Below are 14,010 nucleotides of genomic sequence, written 5' to 3'. Positions count from 1 at the left end.
GATATTTTAGCGCGGATGTATACCTGACCGGTGAGCCATCTAACAAAAAAGTGCTTTTCAGAATTAAATCAGCAGGATGCCTGACTTTAACTGCAGTTCGTCAGTTTCATTTTAACTCATGAACATTTCATTCATGCCCGTGACAAACTGGGGTATTAGACGCAAATAAGGAGTAAGGACTGGTGAGCGTGTTATGGAATTTAATAACGCATGCCAAATGGAAAGAAAAAAAAAACTTCTGCGTTTCGCAATGTGTATGTGTGTGTGTGTGTGTGTGTGTGTGTGTGCGGCCCTTTACTCACAGCCGCATGTGTGGATCTTAATTCCATTTCTGTTTAGTTTAGTTATGACTTTAGTCGGATTTAGGTGATCAAAAGTCGCTGTTTGGAGCTTATGTAGGCCTACAGTTCAAAATTCATGTTTAACTGAATGAACAGTAAACACAAGTACATCTTATTGAGCATCATTTATTTTCATCACCAATTATCATAGTAGAACAGTTCCTCAAGCAGTTTGTGATGCATTTTGGAAACAGGAGATGAGCCCCTGGTCTAATGCGCTACCTGGCTTGAGAAACCCACTCACAAAGACCATTTATTTGGATAGCACACAAATTCTTAATGCCTTAGGCAGAATTCAAATGAGCCATTTTAATCTAGATTAATCTCCCGTAGCGTTCGTTTTAAAGATGAAATGCAGCCATACGTACTTCTGCCTACATAATTCGCAATCTCTAAAAATGTAAATAGGGCTATGTTTTCAGGATGAGCCTACGTTGCATGTAGCACATTCAGATACACTCATACTACACATAATTGAAGTTGATGGAGTATACACTAACCTGGATATTATTCAGACTCGATATGGCACCCAAACAGTCAAAAACTATTTAATTAAATGCAAAGCTGACAGAAACGAAGCCGGCTGAGTGAAGCTGATGGAATATATACTAACCTGTGCATTATTCAGTCACAAGATGGAGTCGTACAGCAAAAAATGCTGAAATTAAACACACAGCTAACAGAAACTAAATCTGCTGAGTCAAGCTGCTGGAGTATACACTAACCTACAGATTATTCAGTCACAAGATGGCACCCAAACAGTCAAAAACTATTAAATTAAATGCAAAGCTGACAGAAACGAAGCCGGCTGAATGAACCTGATGGACTACGCACTAACCCGCACATTATTCATTCACAAGATGGCGCCAAACAGTCAAAAACGCTTTAATTAAATCCAAAGATTTACACCAAACTTAACCAAAACAATTAATACAAGCATAATTACTGGCAAACATCAAAACCAAACCAATAGAGCACTCTCATTACCCCAGCAAACACATCTATCACATTTGATTGTGCAATTCTGAGATTTGGGAAGGGTTTATTTATGAGGTTGGCTAAGAGGAATGTTGTTTAAGGTAGCGGTGTAAGAAGCCCACTGCGGATCAGCTAGATTATAGTCAATATGCCCTCATGTCTCTCCAAAAGCAGCCCGAGGCTACATAAACCCAACGGCTTCATCTTTTAACCCTTCAGTTCGCACACAATGACTCACTTACCACTATCACAGTAATCCCAGATATCCTCAGCCCCACAAGTCATTGAATCGTGTCTGGAAATTCCCAAAATTTGAGGTTACACAGACATTGCACAACTATTTTCCCTTTCTTGAGAGGTTAAGCTAAATGACTTAATGCTCTTTACACTGTAAAAAGTGATTATTTACTTAAAGCAAGTAAACCAATTGCCTTAAAAGCACAAGTTGACTTGACAAAAAAAAAAAAATATATATATATATATATAAATAATGGAAGTAAACCCATTGTAACTTAGAATGGCTTCATTTTTATAATTTTTTTAAATTTTACTAACTTTTTACAATAAAACAAATTGCTTTTTACAGTGTTGATGGGGCGGCAGAGTAAAAATGAAAGCTGTTAATAAATATTTTTAAGCATATAATCCTTTTAAGGGTTAGTTCACCCTAAATATGGAAATTCAATTACTTGCCCCATGTAGTTCCAAATTACTGAGACCTGAGAACACAAATTAAGAAATTTCGGATCAAATCTGTAAAAAATAGCTGTGATTTTAACATTTTATAGCTTTTTAAAATGCTACAGCTGTAAAAAGCTGCAATCTGGTTAACCATTCATTTCCTTAAAGGGCCATGAAACCCCCTCGTTTCAGCAGGGTGTTTTCACACCTCTACTTTGGAAAAAGTCAGAAAAGTGGGCGTGTCCAGCTCTGTTTAGGGGGGAGTGTCGGAGGAACTAAAGTGGGATGGTGTGGGATTGTCTATTTGGGAACGCTCGAGTTTCAGAGTCAAAACACACACACACACACGGGAGAAAGGGATGGTGTTTACATGGACATCTGTAGTCGAATTATTTGCCAAATTATTAAATGGTGGACTTTAACTGCAGTTTGGCTCTTTCATTCAGGGAATTCATTCATTCATTCATGAATATTTGATTCGAGGAACTGCTGTAAGCGTGTATTTTTCATGCAATGTTTGATCCCGTAAAAAAAAAAAAAAAAAAACCTCCGCATTTCCCGGAAACTTAGATGCACACGGCAGGTAGCATCAGAAAGCCATGTGTGTTATTCCGGTCACAAAATGCGGTGAAAATCCTACACGAGGTTAAAGTTGGGTTGTAGTGCTAACATGTTTACACTCTGTGAAATAGTTAACTTAGTTCGATACGAACAAACTGAATAAACAAAGAGCACTGGTCGCTCACTTACCAAATCTGTAGAGACAGGACAATCACCACCAACTAGAGCCGCGTCTTTATGAAGAGAATACTACAAGCGAATCCGGATTTCAGCATTTGCAGATGAGAACAGCTCTCAGGTAAACAATAATCCTCCTTTGACACGTAAGTTATTGTTGTCGAGCATCGCGTACACTGTTAATCCACACGTAAGTCTGAGCTCTCACAGAGAGAAAATGAAAACAAAACTTAACTGCAGCAAACTATAAAAGCAACACTTCACGCTTGTTTTGCCAATACAACGTGGCGTCTCTGTCGTCTAAACACTATGACAGTAATGAATATTAATGAAGTTGCACAATAGAGCGCGCTGATTGGTTTGAACTAAGCCTTACTCATGCATTAATGCATCACACTGTAAGATGTAATAAGACTCACTCAGGCACAGACGCCCAGTCTGCACGCTGGAATACAACGCTATTATGTCATGACCGTGACGCAGCTTTAAAAATTTGTTTCAAACCGGAAGTACGAATTTGCTTAAAATAACGCAAAAACAACCAATTTACACTTTTTAGTGAAATATAGGTGTCCTAATAGTGTTTTTAGCAGTGTGGGACACATATACGACTGTCAACAGCTCAAAAAATGTGTTTTGGTGTTTCGTGACCCTTTAACCCTTTATGGGAGATTTGCATCATGGATGTGCAGCCAATAAATCTGCAGCAACTGCGTGATGCAATCATGTCGATACATACCAAAATCTCTGAGGAATATTTCCAGTACCTTGTTGAATATACGCCACGAAGCATTAAAGCTGTTCTGATAGCAAAAGGGGGTCCAACGTAGTACTAGTAAGGTGTTCCTAATAAAGTGGCCAGTGACTGTTTCTCAGCCAAGAGGGAAGATATGTAAATATTAGCACCTAACATTTTTAAAAGATGTTTTTAGAACAACATCTTTAGGACATTAGTTGTAATAAAGTTGATAGAAAAACATTCTAAGAGAATTATTATTATTATGTGGATGGAATGTTCTAATAACATATAATGCTATGAGATCATTAATATAACATGAAACTGAAACGTTCTGAAAACGTTATGCATAACATTATTATAATCAAGAAAATAACATGAATACATTGTTTAAACAGTGGATGTTACACAGGTATAACTCAATGGAAACATTAATGGAATGTTTTTCGAACCTAAAATTGTTAGCTTGGTTACTGCTTCATGCACACTTAATGATGAGACGAGAGCTCAAAATCTAGAAAATTATGACTTATGTCATAAGAAAGATAATTCTATTTTGAATAGGAAAGAAATAGAGATCGTAAAGATTTTAAGTCTGCATGAACCACAAGTTGCTAAGACTTTTAGTTTAGCATGTTGATGTACTTCCAACTGAAATGAAATTATTCACTTTAAGAATAACATTAGTATAGGAAAAACAATGCTCATAGCAACATTACATACAGTTGATGTCAGAATTATTAGTATATTATTGCCTGTATATTTTTTTTGCTAATTTCTGTTTAATGGAAAGATTTTTTTTCAACACTTTTATAAACATGATTGTTTTAATAACTCATTCATTCATTTTCTTGTCGGCTTAGTCCCTTTATTAATCCAGGGTCGCCACAGCGGAATGAACCGCCAACTTATCCAGCAAGTTTTTACACAGCGGACGCCCTTCCAGCCACAACCCATCTCTGGGAAACACACATACAACAATTTAGCCAACCCAATTCACCTGTACCGCAGGTCTTTGGGCTGTGGGGGAAACCGGAGCACCCGGAGGAAACCCACGCAAACGCAGGGAGAACATGCAAACTCCTCACAAAAACACCATCGGAGTCGAGGTTCGAACCAGCAACCCAGCAACCTTCTTACTGTGAGGCGACAGCACTACCTACTGTGCCACTAAGTTGCCGTTTTAATAACTCATTTCTTATAACTGATTTATTTTATCTTTGCCATGTAAATAATATTCGACTAGATATTTTTCAAGATACTAGTCTTCTGCTTAAAGTAACATTTAAAGGCTTAACTAGGCAAGTCATTATAACAGTTATTTGTTCTGTAGACAATCAAAAAAATATATAGCTTAAAGGGGCTAATAATTTTGACCATAAAATGTTTTCTTTTTTTAAATATAAACTTTTATTCTAGCCTAAATAAAACGAATAAGACTTTCTCCAGAAGAAAAAATGTTAAAGGATATACTATGAAAAATTCCCTGATCTGTTAAACATAATTTTGGAAATATTTGAAAAGAAATTCACAGAAGGCCTAATCATTTTGACTTAAACTGTGTATTAACTATGGAGTCTGCTTAACTGCTTCTCTTCTCCTAAAACGTAAACAGCAATCTTCTCTGAAAACTCCACCTTTGGCCATTTCTGAGCTTATCCTGCTGTTGTTATTGTTGCTGGCAGAGGCCTAGTCTTTGAGAATGAAGCGGAACGTGGCGAGAGGTGAGAGTCTTCACAGGAGGACACTGAGTGATGGCCACAGCGCTCGCCTTCCTAAAAGCGATATCGTCTTACACGTCCACATCAAGTCAAAGGCCAAACCTCACGCTTGACTTCATCCAGCAAACAGCCTAAGAGGAAAGAGCCCCATCTCCTGTTTCAGAGGGTCATCTTCGTGACAGACTGATGTAGCACCTTTCCTCACCACAACACTGGACTTTAGGGACAACACTGACTGCTCTGGTTTCATGAATCTGACGTTATGGTCTTTGTACACTGAAATTTTCTTATGTGTTTTTCTCCTAGTTAAATTCGAAGAATTCGATATGCACACTAAGTCTGACGCGTGTTAATTTATTGTTAAACAATTGTCAAAAATTGTTCTTCTTAAACCACGTCATTATAGTCCATACTTTGATTATCATCAGAGTTGGCTGCAATACGTTCCTCAGTTACGTATTACTTTATCCTAATTGCATTTCTGGGAAATGCAGTATTGTAACGAATTACATTTTAAATTTGTGTAATTTGATGACAGTTACTAAAGTCAATGGAATTACGTTACTTATATTACAAATATAGTTTTTAGAAGACACGTTTTCCGCTGCAGCGTAAGTTAATAAGCAATAAGTTAACAAGCTGCAATGGTTGTTGTCGAAAGTGGTTGCTTCTTCAAGTAAAAATACAGACATTACTTTGATTTCATTGAGCGTGAAAACAAAAATATTGCTGTGAAATGCAGTCTATGTCCAGTCTCTAACGAACTTTCGACTGCTTTTAACTCGACCATCGACTTCTTCAAGCACTTGAACAGAAAGCATTCTATGATAACTTGTCGTCAAGGAGTGCAGCGGCACCAAAAAACAAGGTGGCCAAACTCAGCCTAAACAGCCTAAATTGGATTTTTGTGCAGGATCGGGAGCGGAGATATCTTCTGAATGTGAAGACAAGCGAAGACAAGCAGCTTATGTTCACATATTGCGTCTCAAATTCATTATTTCTGATGGGGGCACGCGGCTTGCGCTCGCATATTGGAAGTAGGGTTGCGTCGTTAGACGATGCTATCGCCCATCGCCGATGGCCAATAGACATCACGATGCTGAGCTAGCATTGCAATCCTCCGCCCGCCCTCTTTTCGCGAACCGAAGCTCGCAAAAAATACACCCGTTTGCACTAATGCGTCTAAGTTTTAAAATTACATTTTAGAACGGAAAACCATCCACATCCACACTGGAGTTTCATCTAGCATTTCACACTATACGAGTACCCCTTGCTGAAAATGCACATCACGTGACCACACACACACACACACACAACAACACACACACATACTGTCATGTGCTCGTCTGAGCTCCAGCTCAGTGGATGCTTTGAGCAGTGCGCGTCAGACAGTTTATCAAGGACGTGACGCGATCCAGCGTCACTATTTGTCAGTAAGTATGGACTATAATAGTTGTTAAACATGATATTTAATTGATCTTGTCTCTATCTAACGACTGTTCGGTCTTTTGAATCCATCAGGTAACGTTTCACAGCATCAGTACACTGCTTCAATCTTTTGCTTTCGCTCTTGTACTTAGTAATTTTATCGAAAAACCTCAGATACTGTTGGTTGGTTGTGCGCCTTTATTACCAACCAAGTTTGTCGACGCCATTATAACAACATAGATCACTCTGCCTATTCATGCCAGAGTCCTGCAGAAAAAGTGATTGACAGGTGGTAATTTGTGTGTAACTTGTCTTTATTTATTTATGATTTGTTTATGGGTAAAACAAAGACCATGCGGGTCAGGTGGTGGAAACGGTAGGCTACAAATAACTAATTTGTCATTAATTATTCATGAAAAATTAATTCACTGAAGCTTATGACAACAATGCCATCGTCCATCGCGATGTTTCACATTAGACATCGTACGATGCCACATTGGTCAACATCGCGCAACCCTAATTGGAAGCACATATTGTGCACTAAGGGTGTCACGATCCTCCAAATCCTCAATTCGATTACATTTTCGATTCTAAAGGTTCGATTCGATTTTAGATTATGAGTAATGAATTAATTAATGACCACTTAATTATTTGTAGCCTACCGTTTAAACTACCTGACCTGCATGGTCTTTGTTTTACCCATAAACAAATCATACAGTACATGAATAAAGGCAAGATACACACATAATTACCAACTGTCAATCACTTTTTTCTGCGGGACTCGTGAATAGGCAGTGATCTGTGTCGTTATAATGGCGTCGGTAAAAAAGACGCACAACCAACAGGAACCAGCCAACAGTATCTGAGGTGTTCGCTAAAATGACTAAGTACAAGTGAGTGAAAGATTGAAGCAGTCTACTGATCCTCTGCCTGGACCAGCTGTCTGGAGCGCATGGCTGTGTGCGTCTGTGTCTGTGTGGTCACGTGATGTGCATTTTCAGAGGTAGAGAGGAAGGAGGGCTGCTCAGAAATGCTACACGCCACTGTGGATGTCAAATCGTTGTCGTTCTAAAATGCCATTTAAAAACAAAGACAGTGTAAACAGGGCCTGAGTGTGTACTTTTCGCGAGTGGATTTGCAACGGGGGCGGGCGGAGGATCGCGATGCCGGTGTTGTCTATCGGACGAACCGAACGTAATACCTACATAGCAGAGCTTGCAAAACTGTGTTTTTTTGTCGACAACACGAACGTTGCCAACAAAACTCACTGGTTTTGGAGGCAGTGTGCAATAACCTTTACAGTGATTTCCTTTTGGATGAAATGCATGTAGACTTATGATGGTATCAGATTTTCTTGTTACAATTCATTGCTGAAGCTTTCGTTACAATAAACGTTACACTGCAAAAAAGGCTGTTCTTACTTAGATTTTTTATCTGTCCAAGTATTTAAAAAAATATCAAGAAGCATTTTCCAGACAAGCAAAACATATATTCTTGTTTAAAGAAAAAATATGCCAAAATCAAGTAAGTTTTTCTTTTAAACAAGCAAAATCATCTGCCAATGGGGTAAGCGAAATAATTGTATGTCGAAAGGAAAAACAAGATTAATTTGCTTACCCCACTGGCAGATGTTTTTGCTTGCTTTAAGGAAAAACTCACTTAATTTTGGCGTAATATTTCTTAAAACAAGACACTATATTTTGCTTGTCTGGAAAATGCTTCTTGATTTAAGAATTTTCAGATATTTGGACAAGAAAGAAGATAACAAATCTTAGTAAGAAAAGCATTTTTCCAATGTATTATTGCGATATATTGACTTAAGCTGCAAAAACTTAACTTAAACAGTTATTTTAAACACATTATTAGGCACTAACAAAGAATTTAACATCACCTAAGAGTAAAGATTCATGGCTTAAAGCTGGCCCATGGTCATCTTTGATTTGGCCCACCATCCCATCAGAGAACAAAATGATGATGAGGTTTGGGGCAAGTGCCTTTAACAGAGATTGTCATTTCTAATTTAACATAACCTTCTTTTTTGTTTGTTTGTTTTATTGCTAAAATAATATCAGCTATAAAAAAGCAAACTGAAATTAAATGTTTCAATGAAATTCATCTGTATATAAATCTGATTTTTAAAAATGGAAATACTGTCACTCGACGGACAGAAGACGATGCATAAAACAGACAAAGCAAATCAAGGCAAAAACAGGTGCTTCACTGGACTCCATTCGTATAAAAATGGCGTAGCTTTTGTTTTTAATATAATAAGTTAATTAAATTTTTGAGTGAACTATCCCTTTAAGCACATTGAAAAAAAAGATTTATTGGATTTACTTAATTAAGGCAAGTGGTTTCAAATTATGTATATGGGCTGAATTTAAAAACACTAATTCAATTTAGTAATGCTCAACGTAATTTGTTTAAATTCAGCCCATTTAAATAGTTTGCAACTACTTACCTTAAAAAAAGTCAGTTAGTGTGTGAAGAGCATGTGTGTGTGCATGAGGAACCTCACGTGATATGGTTGCACCCCAAGCGAGAAGCTCTACTCACCGTCCAGGTGGCTGACTTGGCGGTGCTGGACTGCTGGAAAGTGACCTCGAAGTTGTGCGGCCCGGGGTAGTCTGTATTGGAAGGGATGGCCGGGGCTGGAGACATGGCCTCGAAGGTTGAGTTTGGCTGCGAGTACGGCGACGGCGTTGGCACGTTGGAGGTGGTCTCTGAGCTGTAGGGACTGGTAGACGCTGCTCTGTTCCCCAAACCTTGGTCCATACTGCTGCTCAGTAGGCTGTACTGAGACTGAGTGGGGAAAGAAAGCAGAAAGAGAAGCAAGGGTGAGACAGGTAAAGCGGTGGGAGGGGATACAGGTGGAAAAAAAAGTTTGAAGGAAAGAGGGAGGAGATAAGACTACATCCATTTGACTTCTAGAGCTCCGGTTTCAGCGTGCGGAAAGGAGCCATGCCTTTAGGCGAAAGGGGTAGGTTGTAAAACACAACCGTAATCTGTCCGATGTCTAATTGCCTGCCATTCTCTTCTCTACCGTGCAAACACAAAACCTGCAGATCATACCCACCACTCATAAATTATGAAGTGTCTGTGAGTGTGTGTTGTGCTGGTAGGACCTCAACAGGTGTGTTCGAAGTATAACTCGGCTGAAGAAAGACGTGAGGGCATTAGGTAATGTGGTGAGTCCTAACATAACAGCTTTCCATTTGTTCTGAAAATAGCATGCGTTATCAATTTTGCTTCAGTCCCTTATTTATCCGGGGTCGCCACAGCGGAATGAACCACCAACTATTCAGACTCAGACTTTGTAATCCCATTTAGGGAAACTAAATTTGCAGCAAGATGCCGTAACACAGGCGATGTTCCATGTCCACATTAACAAAATATTACCATACAATATACAATATATAATTTTGTAGGTGCGTCTCCCTCCCCGCTGGACACATTCAATAACCTAATGGCCGCCATTATAAAAGAATTTCTAGTTCTATTTGTCCTAAAACGACGTCCTGATGGCAGCAGCTGAAACACATAGTACAACGGGTGATCCGGGGTGCATAGGATACCCTGAGCTCTCTTTAAAACATAATTATGGTAAATCACCATTGGACCAGTTTGGTTAAACCGATGATCTTGCCTGCCACCTTCACCAGGCTACTCAACCTGTTCTTATTTCACTCAGATTACCGTAACAAGCTACAATGCTGAAAGATAAAACAGATTCAATAAATTGTTTATAAAATATTGTCATCATAGAGGTACAAACCTGAAACGATCTAAGTTTCCTTCGAAAAAAAAACTGTTTTTGTTGAACTTTTTTAAAGAGTGTTAGGTTGAAATGTCAACATATTATCAATAACGCCCCCTAGATATTTCAATTTCAATGTCCAAGCCTTTGATATTTGTTATGCTGGGGGTAGGAGAAGCCTTCCTGTAATCTGTTATAATGTCTTTGGTTTTATTTACATCTATCAGCATATGTTTTACACAGCAGATGCAGCGGTGCTGGAAAAGTACGCAATAGGGTATATGCCGAAGCATGCTAATAGGACTTTTAGTTTGCCAGTAACCTGGGTTAAGCGCTTCCGGCGTACTGTATTCAATGCAAAAACCGGCGCGTTTAAGGTTTGTTTCTTTAAAAAGCAGCGATCTCCACGGGCGTGATATCCGATATAAAGTGGGTCTCAGGTTGTACAAGAAACACTGCATTAAATTACATTTTCATCCGCCATGTCTTTATAATATGAGCATGCATTTTACCCTAGTATATTCAATGTAGCTTCTGCGCTAGCCTGCCGATTCTGATGGGCACGTGCGAGTAAACAGCTTTTTGTCTCGTTTTACGCTTGAGCAACTAAATGAATGCCAAAGTTTATTTAACTGAATGTATTTTAATGACATTACAACATCGATGCTGTAAAAGGAACCGTATAAAATGAAAAAAAGTTCAAAATAACAGGTAAACGGAAGTTTATCAGTATGGGAAGAACACTGGCTCGGCATATACCCTATATCAATATTGATTTTTAAAACAGATATTTGACCCCAAAATGACAATTACTCACTATTGTCACGATCACCAGCGATCCAGACTGTGCAGACACACAGATCACATAGGACTACAAATCTGCTGGTTAATGGACCACAAGAACCAGTCATGCACCACTCACACACCTGGCCTAGATCCCCATGATTGCAGACAGACACAGCTAAAGCTACTCATGAACTGATTACATGGACAGCACACAAACACACAGTCTTGTTTACTGTTTAGTGACATTAAAATGCATTTCCTTTGTCTTGCATTGCCGTGTTTTGATCCTTGCCTTGTTTATATCTTTATTCAATTCAATTCACCTTTATTTGTATAGCGCTTTTACAATGTAGATTGTGTCAAAGCAGCTTCACAGAAGATCATAGTTTATCCCTGTCTGCTGCCTGCCTTGGACCATCTGCCTGTTATTTTGCCTACGACTCTGGATTGCCCATATACATCTGTTTGTCCCTGTGTTGACCATTGCTTACCTGACCTCTCTAATAAACCTGCATTTGAAATCGCACCCCTGTTGTCAGCGTCACATCAACGTTACAACAATTTATTCCCTCTATACAAGTGGTTTCAAACCTTTATGACTTATTTATACTAGAGCTGGGCGATAAAACGAAAAGAAATCGTAATCGAGTCGGCACCAGTGGTGTAGTGATTAGTGCGTCGACACATGCTCTTCGGTGTTCACGGCGACCCGAGTTTGAATCCGCCTCGAAGTCCTTTGCTGATCTATTTCCCTCTCTCTGCTCCCAATGCTTTCCTGTAAATTCTCTCTACTTTCCTATCCAAAATAAAGGTAAAAACCCCAAAGAAATAAAAATAAAAAAAGAAATAAATTGTAATCGACATTCAGAACCTATAATCGATAAATTTTTTTTCAGGTCAATTTTTTCAATTACTTTCCCTACCGTGTGTGAAGTCACGTGACCCTGCTTTGTCAAGGCTAATATTTACTTATTATATTATGATTTATACATATTACTTTTTTTTTTACTTTTTACAACACATTTTAGGTACAATATATATACTGTAAATTTCTCTTTCTTAAAACTCTACTATTTTTCATATTTTTTATATTAATGTTAAGCACCTTGGGTCTGAGAGTAACGCAATTTCGATTCTCTATATGTCTTGTACATGTGGCTGAATTGAAAATAAAGCTGACTTTGACTTATATTATTCTGATATTTGACTTCTGCCAAGCGCATGCGTACAGTCAGGCGCAGCCTTCGCATACCCGTGAACCTCTCAAAATAATGTCCCAATGGGCTTTGGGATTGGTCGGTTTGATAGCAGTGATGAGGGTGGGCAGTGCGGAAAGCCGCGTTTTAGGCAACGTGTGTTTTCATTTCAGTTGTTCAGCGTTGATGCTTAATAAATAAATTATAGATAGTAGACAGTGTGTGTTTACTTCTATTATTTTAAAATCAACCTTCATTCAAAAATCCCTCACTTGTAATATGTGAGCATATTTACTGTACAAAACTTGTCAGTGGGTTTCCCGGTGATGAGCACCAGCTGCGTAAAAAACATATGCTGGATAAGTTGGCGGTTCATTTCACTGTGGCGACCCCAGATTAATGAAGGGACTAAGCCAAAAAGAAAATGAATGCTATACCATGATGCCACACAAGAGAATTCATAAATGGGAGTGAAGCGACGCAACTGACGAGGATAGGTCACATGATCTTGACAAATCATACTGCTCGATTCATAATGCTCACATTCATACACTATAAAATGTACTTTTCTAACGGTTGAGTAGTACATTTAAATTCAAATACAGTACCTACTCGAGTAGTAGACAATTTCGGACGCAGCACATGACTGTTCCAAACTGCGGTAAACCTTGAAACCAGTTATCATCCCATGCCTATTAAAGAATAGTCATCTTTAGCTAAATTTGAGCAAACATGTTGGATTCGGACACACTTTACTTTGTGTTTGTATAAGAGATACTAACAGCCCCGGATTAAGAATTCAGAGGCCCCTGAGCACAATGTGTTGTAGGCCCCCTACCTAGCCTCGCCCCTATACTTGAATTAAAGAATAAGATTAATATATATATATATATATATATATATATATATATATATATATATATATATATATATATATATATATATATATATATATATATATATATATTATTCTATACTGGACATTATTTCTTTTAAGTGACGAGACTTTTGTCTAAGCAAAGTCAGACCCTAATGTTCTAATTAAATAATTAAAAATCAAGGCATGATCATATTTTATTTTGGTAAAATAAGCACAATCTAGAGGCCTTTGCCTTTTATATGCACCACTTCTGATACCAAATGATCAACTAGAAGTCAAGTTATTATGTTTTTCCCAAAAACTGTCAGGTAGAGTACACAACCTAGGAATAATGCCAATAATAGCAGTTAATATTAAAACACATTAAAAGTGTATTAGAAAATTCAAAAAGTTAGTCTTTTTTTAAAGTTTGAAAGTTTTAAACAATTTTCAGTATTTTTTCGCTCAATTTATTAGTCATGTTATGTAACAGTTGTTTAAAATAGCCTTTTGATGTAATTAAGTATGCATGTTTTAAATCTCTCTATTAAAAGGTGGCTATTCAACTGCATGAATATAATAATTATAGAAAAAGTAAGTTATACATTTTTTTTCCAACAAGAAATCGCAAATGAATCAAAAGTGACAGTAACAAAAACCAAAAGTTAAGAAGTCATCAGAGCTTTGATCTGCACCCATAAAGTATAATAAAATGGATGAAAACAGTTGCATACATTTGGAAACCAGTCACACATACACTGAAAAAAATTATTCAAAGATGATTCCTTG

General features: G+C 37.9%; 1 protein-coding gene and 1 long non-coding RNA gene across 8 annotated transcripts in view; both read right to left on the bottom strand.

Annotated features, from left to right (window-relative positions):
• Window positions 1-14,010, bottom strand: part of LOC147842870 (uncharacterized) — a 469,436-nt gene that overhangs the window by 235,525 nt on the left and 219,901 nt on the right. The window lies entirely within an intron of this gene.
• The window catches only part of tp73 (tumor protein p73), a 93,986-nt gene that overhangs the window by 52,774 nt on the left and 27,202 nt on the right, over window positions 1-14,010 (bottom strand). For all 7 annotated transcript variants that reach the window (XR_015496887.1, XR_015496888.1, XM_087262899.1 and 4 more), the window contains 1 exon segment: window positions 9,180-9,425. Coding sequence is in view for 5 of the 7 variants with exons in the window: in XM_087262899.1 (XP_087119025.1) it covers window positions 9,180-9,425 (246 nt within the window). In the remaining 2 variants the exon portion in view is untranslated.

Source organism: Danio rerio, chromosome 8 (genome assembly GCF_052040795.2).
Source record: "Danio rerio strain M-AB ecotype USA chromosome 8, GRCz13ab, whole genome shotgun sequence".
NCBI classification, from domain to species: Eukaryota; Metazoa; Chordata; class Actinopteri; order Cypriniformes; family Danionidae; genus Danio; species Danio rerio.
The sequence above is the reverse complement of the archived record's forward strand: the minus strand, read 5'-3'. Positions and strand labels throughout refer to the sequence as shown.